General features: G+C 47.0%; 1 protein-coding gene across 2 annotated transcripts in view; it reads left to right on the top strand.

Annotated features, from left to right (window-relative positions):
• Positions 1-10,792, top strand: part of PRPS2 (phosphoribosyl pyrophosphate synthetase 2) — a 37,258-nt gene extending 26,466 nt beyond the window's left edge. Inside the window, exons 1-4 of one of the 2 annotated variants that reach the window (XM_081809176.1) lie at positions 1,479-1,705; positions 5,351-5,524; positions 6,465-6,624; positions 8,290-10,792. In XM_081809176.1, the coding sequence (XP_081665302.1) occupies positions 5,433-5,524; positions 6,465-6,624; positions 8,290-8,382 (345 nt within the window). In that variant the 5' untranslated portion in view covers positions 1,479-1,705; positions 5,351-5,432 and the 3' untranslated portion in view covers positions 8,383-10,792. Of the gene's footprint in view, positions 1-1,478; positions 1,706-5,350; positions 5,525-6,464; positions 6,625-8,289 lie in introns of those variants that run through there. The other variant, XM_081809175.1, reaches the window with a different exon arrangement.
• Positions 10,793-11,079: the final 287 nt, after the last annotated feature.

Genomic DNA, 11,079 nt, shown 5'->3' with positions numbered 1-11,079 from the left:
CCGAGCAGGGAGCCCGATGCGGGACTCGATCCAGGGACTCCAGGATCATGACCTGAGCCGAAGGCAGTCGCTTAACCAACTGAGCCACCCAGGCGCCCCCTCGAGGTGTTTTTTAAGTTAACTTTTTTCTGATTATAAAAGCAATGAGCCTAATTGGAAAATAAGGCTTTTAATTAACAACACAATTGACTAAGCTAGTCCTTCCTACTGCAAACACCTGACAGTGGAAGCCAAAATAGAACAGAGTTTTCAAAAAGAAATCTCTGTTCGTAGAGCACCAAGAAAAAGGGAAATATCCAGGGCCGAGAACTAATGAAGAGCTGAAAACCCTGCTTCAGTGGCCTGGAGGTTGGATATCAGATCTGGGAAGAGGCTGGTGGCTTGGGTATTAACTGCCCACATGGAGGTCTCCAGAGAGAAGGGAGATGAAAGTTAGACCTCTCTCCAGCAGCACAGGGGGGAAGCCAGTCTTTACCCAGCCGTTTGGATGGGGGGACAAAGTAGCCACTCGTGAGAAATCAAACCAAGAGCCTGCGCAATGTGCAGATGTGTGGTGAACTCTGCGTCCCCCTGTGGTGCAGGCATCCCTACAAAAATTGGTCCCAAGCTAAAAAGCGACTGCAGTGGGAGAATTCCACAAGCCCAACTGCTGAGTAAGCACTCCCCACTGAAGACAGCCTCATGCCTGATGATCCCAGTTAGAACACCGAGAGGGCACAGCCCACCCAGAGCCAGCGTCTGCAGAGAACATGGCGGCAGGCGGCCAGCACCGTGGGGTGACGGAACAATTACTGGACTGTAAATTCCTGAGTTAGACAGAAATCGACACATGGTACTGAAAGCATCAGGTTGCGGGCACACTGACTAGCCTAAGAAAATGGTACTAAGCCGCGAATCTAAAGGGCTCCGCAGACTTGGGGAATTAAGGAGCAATCACTACAGAGAGTTCAGAATGCAGGGCGAGGATGATAGAAGACTGATTCGATGTGGGCCTGAGGCTTGCGGACTCCGCGTGACCTTATAGACCTGGGCAGCGGCCATCTGGGAAAGGAAGACAGGGTGGCATGGGACTTTAGTGCCCAAGTGTAGGGGTCTCCATCAGGAAGGGAGAGGGACAAGAGACCTCTTGTCTGTCAGTCCAGTGCAAAAGCAGAGAAGCTGATAAATGTGCCATGAGGGTGTCCAGTGACCGTTGGGCTCCGGGACTTCTTTAAAATGCAGCTGCCTCATTTGGCTCCCTCATCTGCCTGTAGCCTGGCTAAGGGGCTTAGAATCGAACTGAAAATCTCAGGAGTAGCCCAGAAAGCTGTCATTAAAGCCACGCAGGGAAGCAGAGGTCCTGATTCTTAGAAGGGCCCCGACGAGCGCTAAGCTGCTGTCTTGGCGGGTTGGTTCCCTGCACAGGGGAGGGCGATGAACAGGTGGGGCCGGGCCTCTAACAGCGGCAGGAAGTGGCCGTTGACAGGAAAGAGACACAAATACATCGAAGACAGAAGCAGAAAGTTAGGTTGCAAAGATACCAGCCGGGCAGCGGCAAAGCCCTCGCCCAGGGCCTCCAGGTCAAAGCACACGGAGTGTTGTCTGTCCGTTGGAAATGCTTGTCGTTTACTTGGAAGCTTCAGTAAGTCACACGGTGGAATCTGCATTCAGACATGGTGAATCCGCTGGCCCGATAGAAGCTTAGAGACGAACGAGCAGGCCGGAGGTAGGTGAGCATAAGATGTAACTTGTTTTTAGTAACCGTTTTAGTGAGAGACGATTGACATACAGCCCACCTGTTTACACTGCACAGCTTAGTGGGTTTCTGCGTATTCACAGAGCTGAGCCTCCAGCACCACTCTCTAGTTCCCGAGCATTCTCATCACCCCAAAACAAACCTGTACCCGCTAGCGAGGCGCTCCCCACTCCCCCCCCAGCCCCCTAGCCCCTGGCCCCTACTGATCTCTTTCCTGCCTCTCTGGACATTTCGAGTGGATGGGTCATGCAGTACACGGTCCTTTGTTTTTAACCAGGAAAAATTACTTTGGCAGCTAATAAGCCAAAAGAATAAGAGATTCCGCAAGCTCGTGTGGCCTTTTCTTTTTCTATCCCAACCCTGTTTTTTCAGTATAGTCTAAAAATACACATCCTGTTCTGCGAACTTCAAATTGGGTCATGTCCCCCATTTCCCTCTTTAGAGACCTCCGTTCTTCCCAGCATCAGAATTATGTTATTCAGACATGTCTCCCTTTTTAGTTCACACACACGGTAATCTGCTGCACACACCTCTTCACTGTGATTTTCAAAACGTGTCCTCGTTCCATCTTAGCAGTGATTCCGCAGCTGTGCAGATCTGCTTTATTGCTCTTTATAGCTGAGTGCTAATTCCATTGTATGCATACATCCTGATTCCTTTCACAAGTTGCCCCGTTCCTCACTTGGAGATACTGTGGTGCGTACTCTTAAGCACGGTCTCGCAGCGACTGCATTTTGTGTGCATTTGCAAACAGGATCTATTCCTAGAAGGGCAGTTGCCAAGTACTAGGGCGAGAGCCATTTTGGTTTGCATGGAGAGGGACAACATTGGGTGTTTTGGAAAAGATAGACCAGTTGACCATCCCAAGTATGAATGCCGGTGACTTTCTACCCAGGCCTGGGACCACAGCAGTTGAGCAGACATTTTTTTACTTTATAAACCAGATAGTGATGATACGGTATCTTTTCCTGGTAATTCTGATTGCTGTGGACAAGGTCCGGCACCCTCTCCGGCCTGTGTCTTTTCCATGAGGGCCTGGTCATGCCTTTGCCTGTTGTCAGATTGGCTGGAGGCCTTTTCCTTTGGATCATTAGGAGGTTTGTTGTTTTGTTTTGTTTTTTAAAAGATTTATTTATTTGACCGAGTATAAGCAGGGGGAGCGGCAGGGAGAGGGAGATGCAGATGCCCGCCTAGCAGGGAGCCCGATGCGGGGCTCGATCCCAGGACCCCCGGCATCATGACCCGAGCTGAAGGCAGCTGCTTAATCAACTGAGCCACCCAGGCGCCCCAGATTGGAAGGAGTTCTTTGCAGGCAGGAGGTTGCACCTTTGTTTCGTGTGGGTGTGGTGCAGATACTTCCCCAAGTTTTTCCATTTCTCCTCATTGTGTATTTTTATGCTCTGCAGGGCTTTTAGAACATTTCTTCTGTCATCATTTATCTCTTCATGTTCCGGCTTCTGGGTTTAGGAAGGATTCACCCATCTCTCACTTTTTCTTCTCCCATGATTTCATATATTTCAAGACAAATTGCCTTTTTCCTTTTTAATGTTCCAGTTTTTCTTCCATGTGATAGTTGGTTTGGAATAAAGAGTGAAGAAGAATCCAGCCCTTTCTCCCTCCCAGCTATCTAGTTGTTCCAAAACTATTTATTAAATAATCCATCTTTTCCCTTTTGATTTGAAACACCATCTTATATACCAAATTCCCCCATCTACTTGCCAACCCTTGCTTTGTTTTGTTTTGTTTTTTTAAGATTTTTATTATTTATTTAACAGAGATAGAGAGCACAAGTAGGCAGACCGGCAGACAGAGGGAGAGGGAGAAGCAGGCTCTCCGCCGAGCAGGGAGCCCAATGCAGGGCTCGATCCCAGGGCCCTGGGATCATGACCTGAGCCAAAGGCAGCCGCTTAACTGGCTGAGCCACTCAGGTGCCCCTGTTTTTTGTTTTTTGTTTTTTTTTAAGATTTATTTATTTTGGGGGGTGGGGGAGAGGGAGGGGAGGGGCAGAGGAAGACAGAAGAGAATCCCAAGCAGACTCCCCACTGAGCAGGACCCTGAGATCATGACCTGAGCTGAAACCAAGAGTCAGATGCTTAACCAACTGAGCCACCCAGGTGCCCCAACCCTTGATTTTAAAAACGCAGAATCGACTAACCAGCGCTGAGATGCTATTTTTTTCAGATCCCCTTCAAGGCTGTCCCACTCAACCACCCCTGCTCCCTCTGCCAGCAAAGTCAAGCTTTTTAGGACCGTCTATTTTCGATTTTATGGCCAACTCCTTTCCTTTTCCCCAACGTTTCTGCTGCACATCATTATCTTCTTCCTATTATGGAGTAAGCTGTTCCCCAACCGACAGAACCACCACACAGGTACCACGTGATACATGCAGTTGACATCATCAATGGCATCTTTGTTCCGTGCAAAAAAAAAAAAAAAAGTCATCTCATCAAAGAAAATAGGTATCTGACCAATTGGAACCCACTGCCTTGGTAAAAGCTTTGAAGCTTGATTGTTGCAGGTAAAAATATTGCCACCAGAGGTCACTCTTGGGTGGTCTTTGAAGCTCAATTGGGTTGCCCGCTCAAGGAAAAGTAACCCTTAGGAGGATGCTCACCTAACACTCTTGACACTGTCAGTATGAACACGAAACTGGTGTGGGAAGTTGGCGAAACTAATTCAGATTTAACTTGTATTGTTTTTCTCCTGGAAAGAATGTAAACACATGTTTAGAAGAAATGGGAATGAAACTGTATGTTTTATTCTAGCTTTTTCTGCTCAAGATTTCTGTGTGATACATTGTCTCAACATCATTTGTTGGGAATATACCTATTAAGTCTCATGTGCGTGGAAAAGAAGAGTTGTAGCCGGATGCCCAGGGCTCACTGACAGTGTCTGGCCTGCCACCTTCTCTTTCTGTTGCCAGCCCAGCCCTTTCTGAGTAGGTGACTTTTGAGCATTTGCCATGGATGAGTAGAGACACTCACAGTTCACAAGTCCCAAGGCCTCCAGTGCAGTGAAGCCCGTTTTCCTACGCCCTGTGTTACATGGATTTTTGAGCCGGGACTTTTGTCCCCACTGGCTGCACCACAAACTGAGCGAGTCATAGCTTCCACGTTAACTTGATTTAAATTGTGTCGGTGATTTTTTTTTCTTACTGATTTTCACATACACTGTATTTTCATGCTGTTAAGCATACAGTTATTTCCTTATGCTGCTTTTTTAAGTTTTTATTTAAATTCCAGTTAGTTAACATGCAGTGTAATACTAGTTTCAGATGGACAGTACGGTGATTCGGCACGTGCCTGTGATTTTTAAAAAAAAGTCCGCACAAACATTAACAGATGGTGTATCCATTTCTCATTCAGTGGTTTTATCCAGTGGTCCAGGCACCTGGCATTCATCACCAGCTGCCACGGACGCAAGGCCACGTCAGCACGTCTCTCCCCGTGACGTGCTTACTGTGCAGCCCAGGCCAGGCCTGGCTTTACAAGTGAGACCTGATGACCTCCTTATCTTGATTGTGGTTGGCTAACTGCCTTCCTAAAATATAACTGTGTAACGACAGGAGCTTTTCTTCATGTTGACGGGGTTTTACATGTCTGTGTCTTCGAGCAGGGTCACATCAATTGCAGACAGGCTGAATGTGGAATTTGCCTTGATTCACAAAGAGAGGAAGAAAGCAAACGAAGTGGACCGGATGGTTCTGGTGGGCGACGTGAAGGACCGCGTGGCTATCCTTGTGGACGACATGGCTGACACGTGTGGTACCATCTGCCACGCCGCAGACAAGTATGAGGGACGGTTTGGGCAAGTGTGAGGGCATCTCATTAAGAAAGGAGAAATGTCAGCTTTTAAAAATTGGGCCTGTTTTTCCTAATTATCGCTGATTGCTTGGTGGTAGGCCTTTCAGACCAAAGGATGGTCTAGGTCCACTTCTTTTTTTCTTGGTTAGAAAAAACCCTGTGGGCCTTTACGGCCTGGTTTTCATTTTCAAGGATGAGCTTTCCGTGTATTTAAAATAAAGGGTCAGAGAAGGTGCGCCCCCTAAAACTGAGCACAGAAGGAAAGAGACCATCTTGCGGGCTCCTTTGGGCCTTTTTTTCCTTCTGTTCGGCCTTCCCTCGAGCCGCCTCAGCCCCTGGCTCCTCCGAAGGATTGAAGAGCCAGGCTGTCGGGAGTGGGAGCCGCCACCCAGCCCGGCGTGGCCGCGGAGCACCTGGGCTGTGGCCGGTTGAGACATGCCGAGGACAGACGGTGCACACCGGGATTCAAAGACAGTATGAAACAAAAAGCGCAAACTGTGTCAGTAATTGTTCTACACTGAATATAGCTCAAAATGATGGTCGTCTGGCTTTATTAGTTTAACCCCTTGGTTCTCAACCGAGGGCTGTTTTGCTCCCCGGGAGACATTCGACGGTATCTGGAGACGTCTTCAGTTGTCACAAGTGAGGGAGGGGAAGGGTGTTGCTAGTGGAGAGGCCAGGGATATGCTGCTCAGCAAAGAATTAGTAGGCCCACTTCCATGGTTGATAATCCCCGATTTCATGGAATACAAAGAGTTTTGCCAATACAAACCTTAAAAGATTCTTTTTTAGGCTAATAAACGTGAGTGAAATTGGTTTTCTGTTTTTCTTTATGGAACACGCTTTTTGCTTTCTAATTCACACAAAGGGAGAGTGTTTCAAGGATATGTGCGTACACCTCATGTTTTTGTTTTCTCTTCGTATAGGCTGCTCTCAGCCGGAGCCACCAAAGTTTATGCTATCCTGACGCACGGGATCTTCTCGGGGCCGGCTATTTCCAGGATCAATAATGCTGCTTTTGAGGCCGTTGTTGTCACAAACACCATTCCGCAAGAGGACAAGATGAGACACTGTCCCAAGATTCAGGTACTTCTACACGGCAGGCAGAACCGAGTAGCGAGGAACCTCTGTGCAATCCCAAAAAATAGCCCGGAGTCCTCTGTGTGTCACTGTTGCCAAGGGCGAGGCGGGGAGCGCGGGGCTTCTCATAACGAAGGGTGTGACTCACGCCAGGTCTGAGAGAGGCTGGGGCCGGTGCTGGTCAGAGGTAGAAACAGTAAGCCAGTCAAACCACACTAGAGAAGGAGTTAAAAACAGGCTGGGCTAAAGCTAAACAGAACTACCATGTGACCCAGGAAGTCCACCTCGGGCTGTGTACCCCCAGGCTTGAAAACGGGTGTGTAAAAAAGCCGTGCACACGCGTGTCCATAGCAGTGCTATTCGCAGTAGCCAAAAGGTGGAAACAGCCAAATGTCCATCCACAGGTGAGTAGACAACCAAGGTGTGGTCCAGCCAGTGGAATATTACTCCTTTCCAAGGGCGAATATCCCTCTGACATAGGTGACAACGTGGAGGACCTTGAAAACACGATGCTAAGCGAAAGCAGCCAGACACAGAAGGACAGACGTTGTATGATCCCACTTCTCTGAGGGGCGCACAGTAGTGCAGTCGAGAGACGGAAACTAGAGTGGTGGTCGCCAGGGCCTTGGGGGGCAGGGGTGGGGAGCTGGCGCTTACCGCGGACAGAGTTGCTGGCTGGGATGATGAAAACGTTTTGGAGATGGGCAACAGCGATGGCCACACAGCATTGAGAATGCAGTTAATGCCACTGAATTGTGTGGAAGAAGGCGATTTTTACATTGTGCGTATTTTACCACAATTTTAAGAATGGAAGGGAAAAAAACCCACAGGCCGTGGTAAGGATCTTTAGAGCTTTGCGCCTTCCTGCCCTGCCTGCCTTGGGAGGCCCCTAGAGGATTGCTGATAATCACGTTATACCCACTGCCGTGAACTGTGTCAAAGGGATCCGAGTCCCCGTTTTGGCTGTATGTCGCGGTGAGCCTTGGCAAGTCATTTCCTCGCTAAAAGCCTCCATTCTCACCAGTAAAGCGTGAAGGTGGAGCCGGGTGACCCGCTTCGTGATTTCTAATCCATCCAACAGTGACGAGGTTCATGTGGCACAAGGGGGCGAGCATTTGAAAATGGTCACAACAGCTTTGCACAGTAGCTGGGAGTCCGCAGACTATGGCCCACGGGCCCAGTGTGTCCCACCAGCCGGTTTTGTTGGCACACAGCCACACTCATTCGTTGACCTACTGTCTGTGGCTGTTCTCGGGCTACAATGACGGAGTTGAGTCTGGCCTGCAAAGCCGGGGACAGTTACTGTTGGGCCCTTCACGGGAAAGCTAGTTTGTGGACCCCTGAGTGACGTGATCGCAGCGTTTTTGGAAAGCAAGAGAGACCTTCCATGTCATGATTGAGTAAAATTAAACCAGAGACACCCCAAGAAAAGGAGATCTCTGGCTAACAGGGACCCTGAAAAGCCTTTGAGTATCCGCACTGAAAGTCTCACTTCCCCGATCCCATGCGTGTTTGTGATTCGAAGACAGAAAAGGGGTGTGGGAGGTTCTGGTGCTCGCACGTCTCTGTGTGCTGGAGAAACCGTTTCTGGGCTCTCTGGCTTCTACGTTTTTCATTAAATACGACTGAGCTGTGTCCCACTGTCCTCTCCCCTTTTCTGTTGGCCTTCAGGTTATTGATATCTCGATGATCTTGGCAGAGGCGATCCGAAGAACACACAATGGTGAATCTGTGTCCTACCTGTTCAGCCACGTGCCACTCTAGACCCCGGACGGGGAGTGTGGGGCCAGCCTGCTCTGACTGCTCGCTTGTGTGCGCTCACCTGACTTCTTAGTTTTAGGACTCAGCGATTCTAGGATAATGCAAAAGCATCCGATCTTTGTATCCTCCAAGATGCATTGTTTCCCCCTTCTCAAGCTCAAGACCATTTATTTCCAGTTTTGGGGGGGAGGGTGGTGATTATTTGATCTTTGTAAGTGAACTGTTGTTAATGAGAGATGTTTCGTCATCCTGACTTGTTCTGACAGGTATGGAATTGTACTGCGGAAGTTCATAGATTCTGTGTTTCAAGGTTGCCAAAGGTGACTTCAGATTAAAGCCTTCTGTGTAAATAATGATAATGCCTATGGACATTTGGGTAAAACCCTGTATACAGAATTAGCCTTTTACTTCCGAGTGAACCTTAGAAAATTTATAATACCCTGAATCTGGTTTTATTTTACTTTTTTCTTTTTAGTAACCAGGATTCAAATAAACCATTGTGGTTTTTGTGCTTAATTTGACCAAATCTTATGCAGCCTAAGATGGCCACTGACACATTTACTTTCTGATAAACATGAGACCTATCAGAGGCAATCAGGATTTTTTTTTTATTGTCACTTCTGAAAAACACATAACTGTATCACTTACCTGAAATGTCATGTTCTAAAATTCCAAAATTATGTTCAGCAATAGATCTGATTGAGGAAGTGTCGAGATAGACCCTGCAGGGTCACTGGGGCCACTCACGCTGTGCTCTGGCCATCCTGGGCTCCTCCTGTCCCGCCATCTTGTTTTATGGCCTCTCGTTAGCTCTCGCTTTTACTTGGCCTTTTTTCCAATAATTTCATGTTGTGGGTTTCCACCAAAACAAAGAATTCCCTAAGTCCCCTCAGATTTACTAGTCTGTTCATTGTTTCTGACATAATAAAAAGGGGAATTTTTGTGAGTACCACCAAATGCATATTTAAACATTACGTCCTTTGTTTTAATATTCTTTTGCCTTTTGTAATCAGAAGTAGCAAGTCTATTAGACTACTGATGATTTTAACTAAAACCGTTACGTGAAGAATGTGGGTAAGCAAGGCCTACAGAGAAAGTACAAATAAGTAAGCCTTCATTGTTTTGTGAAGATAACGTTCAAATGGTGGCCCAAGAGCGATCGTGGAGGCAGAGCTTGCTTTATCCACACACGGCCCTCGACAGCATCCTCCTCGGTGAGGTGCCTCCGGGCCTGTGGCAGAAGGCAAGCATCGAGTCCCTGTGAGTTTTGCTGTATGCACGCGGGTGCATAACCGAGTGAATTCTTCAGCCCCGAAAGAAGAGAATTTGCCTGCGTAGACAGAGCCTGGGAATAGTAACAGTCCCTCCCTTCTGCTGAATCTTAAAACTTGGGAAATTGTCTGATCTAAATTTTGCAGGTGGCAAAACCAAATCTTTAAGTCGTTAACAAGCTTGAACCGCAATCTTTAAGGTTTCCAACTTCACTACAGCAGAGGCTGAAGTTAAAAAGTACCGTTTGGGTCATTGCAGAGACTAGCATTTTCCTGTTCCTTAAAATGGTTTTTGAGAAAGACAATGGTATTGTAGCCTGGTAGAGTCAGCTGTGCGATATGGATTGACTCTATCTAGGAAGAGTTGACTTGAGATAATGTAAAGAGCCTACTTAGATGTATGTAATTTTTAGTTCTGATAAATGAGGGGTATCTATTTCTTGGGATTTCAGTGCATAGACCAATGAAAATGTAGTTACAAACACGCACAGGTGGACAGCCTCGGCTTACAAGTGTAGACACCTTGACATGACTGAAAAAAGTTGATTTAAATGTATCATTTCCTCTTAAGATGGAGTCTGAAAGAGCTAGTTTCAAAATAATCTTCAGATAAAAATTTGCATTATCATTATTGACTTAACAACTGATTCTCTCTTTTAGCCTCACTTTTTGTTTTCAAGTGTTCTGATATGTTAACTAATTTGACTAGACTTAGCCATACAACAGTGGCAGTGTGGACCTCAACTGTGTGATAGTTTCAGTTCAAGGAAGATGAAGGTGGCCTCAGGAGCGGCCCAATCCCAGAACTTGCGGAGTCCGTGCTGCTTGCGTGCAAACATTAAGCGAAACCACCAAATGTCTCGTTTCTGTCCAGCTCTGCTGAATGGGGGCCGGACTCACGTGTATCTAGCTGAAAAGGAAAGGCACAGAAATACATATACACCAAAGCTGCTCATCCTCCAACTGAAAGCGTATTAAGCAACTTGCAGATACTCCTGTTAGAACCTGCCTTTGTTTAGATGCCCACTAGATTCGGGAATGTATCATTTGCAGTGCTTGTATTGATTTAGAATATAGGATTTTAAGATCGTCCAACACTGTACTAAAACATTTCAATAAAATCATGCTACTTCTTTCTATTATAGTTTGTGTCCTCATTGCGGAGTGCTGCGTTTTGAAGGAGTGATGTGTTTTGATGGGGTTCCTGAACGTGTTTGCTACTTCATGATTCTAGCCTGGCATATAAAATTACAGAGAAGGCAGAAGTTAATTGAAGTCATTTCTTCTCCATTGTGAAGGTATTTCTTTTGGGACTGACCAGCAGTCTCCTTGTCCCAAAGTGTAAGAGCTGTGCCGCATGAGATATCCAAGTTGGTAATTCTAGATGTTGCCTATAAAATTGGAAATGGCACAGTGCACTTAACACGTT

The sequence above is a fragment of the Leptonychotes weddellii genome, chromosome X, assembly GCF_054177405.1.
Source record: "Leptonychotes weddellii isolate Sample4059 chromosome X, ASM5417740v2, whole genome shotgun sequence".
NCBI lineage: Eukaryota > Metazoa > Chordata > Mammalia > Carnivora > Phocidae > Leptonychotes > Leptonychotes weddellii.
Note: the sequence above shows the minus strand (reverse complement) of the source record. Positions and strands in the feature narration are given on the sequence as shown.